Below are 7,834 nucleotides of genomic sequence, written 5' to 3'. Positions count from 1 at the left end.
CTCCCAGCCACCTGTTTTGTTTCCGGTTGCCCTCTTTCACACCCATTCGCTGGAAAGGAGGCTAGTATAAATAGTCGTGATTCATGAAGGGAGAAAGAGAATAAGAAAGAGAGACCAAAAGAGAGGAGAGAGGAGAGGGAAGATACATCACAACCACATAAGGTAATTTCAATTTTTCTCAATTCCGATTGTTAACAATACAACAGGGAGGAATAGGAAGAGAAATTACTGTAGTTTCAGGGCTCAATTGAAAAATACATGAATAGCTCATTTGGACTCACCTGGTTAATTAAAGGATGACTAATAACAAAGAACATATAGGGTACTTACATGTACGTAGTTATCACATAACTCCATTCACTATAAATGTACCTTTGCTTTTCTTCATTTTGTGATTAAATCTTTTACATTTATATTTCCTACCGGAATTAATTATATTTGTCAAATTCTCTTCACAATGACAAAAAATTTAACAATTTGAATGCAAAGCTATAAACTTTATATTAACGTTAAAATATTTAACATTTCACCTGTCAGATTGGCCTTGCAAAAGCAATTCAGAGAGAGATCCTGATATCTGGGTTTCCCCCTCCTCTGGTTTGAAGACAATGTGGCGGGCCCTCCTGTATCAGCTTGCTCTGATTCCTCTCATCCAGGCTCAGAATGACTACTGCAGCACACACCCTACATTCAGAGAGCCAGGTCAGTGGAGCTGCAGCCCAAATTCCAATTCCTCCCCACCTGTCTCACACCTTTCCTTTCCTGTCCCCCTCCCACTTTCTCACCTTTCCTTCTTTGCAACCTAATAAGAGTCAGTTGGGGCCACCCAACAGTTTGAGGGGACTTGGTTTTTTGAGTGAGGTCTATATGTGGGCAATGGGAAATAGATCAAGGCCACATCTGATGTCATGCATCTTTGCAGTGTATGAAAGATGTGCTGCATGATCGCAGGTGTCAGGTAAACATGTTTACGTAGTTTAAAGGCAGTGAAAATTTGGTAATGCACACTCATGAGATACTGGGAAGACAAATGTACTGTAGAAATATTAAATATTGTACCCAAATGCCCCTTTGGATATGCTTGCCTTTCTTGTAGTAAACAGAGTGCCTATACCTACTGTAGGAGTTAAGTGGGCAGAACAGTAGTGGATGGTAGCCATGATCTGAAACCAGCAGCCCTCCCAGTTGCCAGGTCAATTACAACGTTTTGATCTACAAGTGAAGGGATAAGTCGGATGTAGGGGTTGCATTGGATTTGGGAAAATATGCAGCTCGTCAAAAAGTCAATAAATTTTTGGTAGACTAACGTGTGACCTGTTGTCCCCTCAGCCAACATTGACATCGACATCTACTGTGGTAGTGTGTGACCTATTGTCCCCTTAGCCAACACTGACATTGACGTCTACTGTGGTAATGTATGACCTGTTGTTCCCCTAGCCAACACTGACATTAACGTCTACTGTGGCACGAAAAGCATGGAGCTCCATATCTTACTATGTCCCGTCTACTTCGGTGGATACAATGAAACACTGATGTCCCTCAACGCTCAGTACTTCAAGGGAGAGTGCCGGGGGACACCCGATTGGACTGTCAACCCGCCCGTTCTGAAATACAACTTCTCCATCACAGAGGAGGCGGTGTCCGCCTGCAACAACAAAATGAAGGTAATTCTAGTTCGTTCTAGTAATTATATTTATATGGTATCATACTGACCGTAGAGGAGACATTTGGTGGTTGACACGAGAAGATGTTGCTTCAACTCTGGGTAGATGGATTTGACCCTGAACCTAGTAACATGTGACCCCTTAGACGGAATCTCTCTCTCTCTCTCTCTCTCTCTCTCTCTCTCACTCTCTCACTCTCACACAGATCACTCAGGAGGTGGGTTCTGGACTCTTTGCGGACTTCTCCAGCATTCAGTTTGTCAACATCTCGGGCATGATCAACTCTCTGGACCCCAGCGCGGGAACCATCACCTACCGCCAGGAAATGATTTACAAATTCTCCTGCCGCTATCCACTCCAGTATTTGGTCAACAACACTGAGATGAGCGTGTGAGTAACCCCGGCCACCTTTTCTCTTAGGTTCACTCATGATAACCAATTCATCTGAACTCAATCAATTCAGGGAAGGACTTCCTCAATAGTAAAACCCTCAATGGAAAGTTATCAAATGGAGGCAGATTCATGCCAAAACAAATACAAATAACAAGATTGCAATAACATTGATATTGGAGTATTGTTTTATGCGAACTGGAACTGAACCAAGTTGAAATAAAAACAACCTCAAACCTGACAATAGCAGTGACGTGGTGTTTGCAAGTATGGAGTTATCATAGTTGGTTATGGCGGGTGGGCTAATGCTCCTGAGTTTTGTATTACAACTGTTTCAGGTTTCAGCCTGGGTTGAATCATACGATGTATCATATGTTGACCTGGATGGTGATACGCTGCAGTTTTTCTCATGACAATTGATAGTAGCTAACAGACAGACAATTTGTTTTTTACAAACAGGTCTGGGGTGAGCCTAGCAGTCAAAGACAGCAATGGGAGTTTCATCAGTACCCTGAGTATGACGCTCTACTCGGTAATGATGTGTTTCTATGATACATTTTCTATGACAGAGGAGAAGGAAGTGAGATGTAATCACTAATTGTAGATAAGAATATTTAGTGTACACATGGAGAAAATAAAATGTGTTAGCACAACTATAGCAGTTTCCAAATAGATCTGGAGGGAATAACACACAAAAAATGTTTGTATTATTTTTACGTTCTGATTTCCTCCAGTATTTCTGGAATGAATGTTCATCATTTCATTAAACTATATTGAAAGGACCAATGTGCTTGTGAATGCTTGAATGATCCCAAATGACAGTCTTCCCCCTCTTGTTCCGATTGGCTCCAAGGACAGGTTCTACACAACCCAGCTCAAGGTCCCTGAGGGAGGCTTGACATTGAAGACACGCATCTTTGTGGAGGTCAAGGCCACAAATCTCACTGGAAGGTACGAGTACAGCAGCAAAATCTGGATTTAAGAAAACATGGAGTTTGAAGCAATAAGGCCGTGCTATATTGTGAATATAGTCACAGTTAAAGGGTGTTGTTCGGGCCAACGCGGAGCGGCTAACGCATCTCGTCCAATCAGATTACGTGGCCGGAACTATCTGTTTCACGAAAGTGAAAAAACATACTGGTAGTCATTTATATTTCACATGAAAGAAAAGAAAGACAGACATTTTCACCAACAATTCTTCTCTTTTCCATCATTTCTAGGTTCAATGTGTTGTTGGACAGATGCTTTGCCACAACCAGTCCCTACCCCGTCAACAGCACTTATTATGACCTCTTTGTTGGGTAAGTGAGACAGCCCAGCCGAAACAGTGCGAGCCTACTCCTTTGGGACACGCTGTCAGTCACACAATGACACAAAGCTCCACTTTCAGGGAATAATTAGATTACTAAGATATTCAGATATCCTATAGGACACAACATTTACATACACTACCAGTCAAAAGTTTGGACACACCTACTCATTCAATGGTTTTTCTTTATTTGTACTATTTTTTACATTGCAGAATAATAGTGAAGACATCAAAACTATGAAAAAATACATGGAATGATGTAGTAACCAAAAAAGTGTTAAACAAATCAAAATATATTTTATATTTGAGATTCTTCAAATAGCCACCCTTTGCCTTGATGACAGCTTTGCACACTCTTGGCATTCTCTCAACCAGCTTCATGAGGTAGTCACCTGGAATGCATTTCAATTAACAGGTGTGCCTTCATAAAAGTTAATTTGTGGAATTTCTTTCCTTCTTAATGCTTTTGAGCCAATCAGTTGTGTTGTGACAAGGCAAGGGGGGTATACAGAACATAGCCCTATTTGGTAAAAGACCAAGTCCATATTATGGCAAGAACAGCTCAAATAAGCAAAGAGAAACAACAGTCCATCATTACTTTAAGACATGAAGGTCAGTCAATACAGAAAATGTCAAGAACTTAAAAAATTTCTTCAAGTGCAGTTGCAAAAACCATCAAGCGCTATGATGAAACGGGCTCTCAAGAGGACCGCCACAGGAATGGAAGACCCAGATTTAGCTCTGCTGCAGAGGATAAGTTCATTAGAGTTACCAGCCTCAGAAATTGCAGCCCAAATAAATGATTCACAGACACATCTCAACATCAACTGTTCAGAGGGGACTGTGTGAATCAGGCTTTCATGGTCGAATTGCTGCAAAGAAACCACTACTAAAGAACACCAATAAGAAGAAGAGACCTGCTTGGGCTAAGAAACACGAGCAATGGACATAAGACCGGTGGAAATATGTCCTTTGGTCTGGAGTCCAAATTTGATATTTTTGGTTCCAACCGCCGTGTCTTTGTGAGACGCAGAGTAGGTGAACGGATGATCTCTGCATGTGTAGTTCCCACCATAAAGCATGGAGGACACTGTCTGTGATTTATTTAGAATTCAAGGCACACTTAACCAGCATGGCTACCACAATATTCTGCAGCGATACGCCATCCCATCTGGTTTGGGCTTAGTGGGACTATCATTTGTTTTTCAACAGGACAATGACCCAACACACCTCCAGGCTGTGTAAGGGCTATTTTACCAAGAAGGAGAGTGATGGAGTTCTACATCAGATGACCTGGCCTCCACAATCCCCCGACCTCAACCCAATTGAGATGGTTTGGGATGAGTCAGACAGCGGAGTGAAGGAAAAGCAGCCAACAAGTGCTCAGCATATGTGGGAACTCCTTCAAGACTGTTGGAAAAGCATTCCAGGTGAAGCTGGTTGAGAGAATGCCAAGAGTATGCAAAGCTGTCATCAAGGCAAAGGGTGGCTATTTGAAAAATATCAAATGTATTTTGATTTGTTTAACACTTTATTGGTTACTACATGATTCCATATGTGTTATTTCATAGTTTTGACATCTTCACTATTATTTTACAATGTAAAGAAAAAACATTGAATGAGTAGGTGTGTCCAAACTTTTGACTGGTACTGTACATGTATGTACATATACATACAGTAGATGGGGAAAAGACTAGAAACTCAGTTGCAGCTACATTCTTGCTATTTATTAATTATCAAGTTATCAAGATCACCTAGTTTTTTCCTTGACAGGTGTAACCGGGATGGCCAGACGGTGATGGGGGTGAATGGGCAACAGCAGGAAGCACGTTTCTCGTTCGAGGCCTTCCGCTTTGTCCAGCACAAGAACAGGACGCTGTCCACTTTCTACCTGCACTGCTCTACCAGACTCTGTGAGAGGTCCGTCTGCACCTCCCTGCACCAGGTCTGTCGCTGCTCCTGTGCGGACGTTGTAGCCACATTCCAGCCCATCTGCAAAGCAGTTGTGCTGCACCAATTAACCAACAATTGAATGCCACGTCATTGCAGTCGGGCGTTAGATTGCATGATCAGATGTGGCTACTGGCACATTAAACACCTATCCAGGCGTTGTGAGATTTGGGGCACTATGTACAGACATTTTTGGGGGGCAGGAGCTTAAACAAAAAATCACGGTCACATACTCATTGAGCGATTGTGACTTTGATTATTTAGTTCCATAAAATAAATGGCCACATCTTAATGGCTAATTAAATGACACATATTTAACGCAAATTTAAAGACGACTTGCGGGCAGTGGGTTCAGAACAACAATGACAAAAACTGTATACCAAAAAAAAATTTAAAACCCAAAACAAAAGGTTACTTTAGAGACTGGAAGGGCAAAGGTGCATGTGCTCTGGACAGGTAGAGCCCTATCTGTGCACATGCCTGACTATGTAGGCGGCCTGTAACATGGGCCGCCATCTCTCTCTGTAGCCACGTTTATACCTGGTTCTGATATGCAACCTTTATCCTGATCTGGTACACATTCTGATTGTGCCCACATTTCTAGACAGGTGAAGACGATTAAAATACGCATTGTGATCTGATTGTGATCAGATCTTATAAGTGTAAACAGACAAGATTAGGTCAAGATCAGGACAAGATGAGGACGAAAAATGCATGTTAGGGGCAGGTATAAACGGGACTTAGGGGATGTGCATACAAATACCTTCATACCAATGAGTGGACAAGACAAACAATGGAGCAACATACAGTAGATGATGCTTGCAATGACCTATGACCTTGTGTAAGAAAGCTGTTCCAACCACCCCTCTTCTCCCTTTTCTCCTCAGAACTGCACGGACATCATCAGCTCAAGGAGGAAGCGGGAGGTCCAGGACACGTCTGTGACCGACACAGCCACGGTCAGCTCCGGCCCCATCCGCACCCAAGTGGACAACAGTGAGCAACAACCATTGACCGTTTATGACCATCATTCACATCAGCATTCCTCTGTGCTTCAACATTCAATGACCCATCAGCAATAATGACTAAAATGATTAAAAGATATTGAAGGCACAGCAACACTTTACTGATTACATTTGCACGTTCATATAACAGTAATGCCGTTTTGGTTGAGGGGGTTTTCATGTTATGAACGCAGAACTTCCTTTTATTTCTTATGCAGGTGATACTGTCGGAATTGTATCTGAAGGTATGCATCTACTTTTCATCACAACGATTGATATATCTACATGAAATGCACATACTCTATTATACATATAGACACGGCAGCCATTTCCCTATATTAAGTACTTCATATTTGAATTTCAAAGGATATATCATATTACAAAAGTTTTGTCTAGAAACAGTCTTTGTGAAGTATTTTCTCTGAACCTGTGTCCTCTTTGCAGTTGCCGAGCAGTTGGGTGGAAAACACAGATCCTTGCAGGGTGTTGCCATAGCAGCAGGGATCTTTGGTGCTCTCTCTATCTCCATGGTAGCCTTCATTGCGTACTGGATCGTTGTGCCAAGGACCATTGGGGCCATGGAGAAGAGAATGCTCTACCCTACACAAGAGTGAGTTTTTAGGGGAAGGCTTTGCCATGATACTCTTAAGGTGGTTTCCTCTCCCATGTCCTCGTTCTAATGCTCACTGACCTAAAGGAGTAGGTGGCTCAGTGCAATTTGGAAATAACTTAATTACTAGTTGACCATATTGCGTTCATCCACCCAGTAATTCAAGGAAATAGCACATGGGAAAGGATTTCACTTTTAGTGTTGTAACAATGGCTGGTCTAAACATGTCTACTAGCCAGTGAAGAGGAAGTAATGTTCTGAAAGTCCAAAGATGACTGGCAAATATCAGGCAGAAATAAAATCACTTATCCATATGAATATATCTGTTTAACCTGCACATATAGCACTGCATGTTTAAATAGTTTCTTTCCATTTTACGGCATTTAAAGTCTGGTATTGGTATTAAGGGCTATCGTCTTTGTCTTGGAGCAAGGTGAAGTATAAATATCTAGTATTATCATCATAATAAGGTGGTAGAGCACGGCGCTTGTAACGCCAAGGTAGTGGGTTCGATCCCCGGGACCACCCATACACAAAAAAATATAAATTATGCACGCATGACTGTAAGTCGCTTTGGATAAAAGCGTCTGCTAAATGGCATATTATTATTTTATTTTTATGAATACCTAGTTTGGTGTATTAGGGTTTCAAGGGCTCCTTTTTGATGCTGTCCATCAAATCATATTTAAATGCTATTTTTCTATAAAGTTGTCTTTCTCTTTCAATTTCCCAGACTTTATGAATACTGGTGTATAAAACCATACTCATTATAAACACTTTTTAAAAGTAAAATATAATAAATGACCTGTTGTTTTTCATTATGTTTTCATTTTCTTCATAATCCATCCTGCTGCCTTTCAAGTTCTCTAGCCTCAGACTACCAGGTTTGGGATCAATTATACACATT

The 7,834-nt window shown here is 41.4% G+C and overlaps 1 protein-coding gene across 1 annotated transcript; it reads left to right on the top strand.

Annotated features, from left to right (window-relative positions):
• Positions 1-7,472, top strand: si:ch73-261i21.5 (zona pellucida-like domain-containing protein 1). Its single transcript, XM_041893776.1, has 11 exons — positions 1-162; positions 538-702; positions 1,438-1,664; positions 1,870-2,054; positions 2,514-2,586; positions 2,908-3,005; positions 3,275-3,355; positions 5,137-5,308; positions 6,201-6,309; positions 6,536-6,562; positions 6,762-7,472. Exons 2-11 carry the CDS (start codon positions 609-611, stop codon positions 6,929-6,931), a joined length of 1,236 nt encoding a protein of 411 aa, XP_041749710.1. The 5' UTR covers positions 1-162; positions 538-608; the 3' UTR covers positions 6,932-7,472.
• Positions 7,473-7,834: the final 362 nt, after the last annotated feature.

This window comes from Coregonus clupeaformis, chromosome 13 (genome assembly GCF_020615455.1).
Source record: "Coregonus clupeaformis isolate EN_2021a chromosome 13, ASM2061545v1, whole genome shotgun sequence".
In the NCBI taxonomy this organism is placed as follows: Eukaryota; Metazoa; Chordata; class Actinopteri; order Salmoniformes; family Salmonidae; genus Coregonus; species Coregonus clupeaformis.
The sequence above is the reverse complement of the archived record's forward strand: the minus strand, read 5'-3'. Positions and strand labels throughout refer to the sequence as shown.

Coding starts and splice junctions, on each gene's coding strand:
- si:ch73-261i21.5 (XM_041893776.1), top strand. CDS start 609: ATGTGGCGGGCCCTCCTGTATCAGCTTGCTCTGATTCCTCTCATCCAG. Junction 2,587..2,907: donor TGAGTATGACGCTCTACTCG/GTAATGATGTGT, acceptor ATTGGCTCCAAG/GACAGGTTCTACACAACCCA. Junction 6,310..6,535: donor CCGCACCCAAGTGGACAACA/GTGAGCAACAAC, acceptor TTTCTTATGCAG/GTGATACTGTCGGAATTGTA.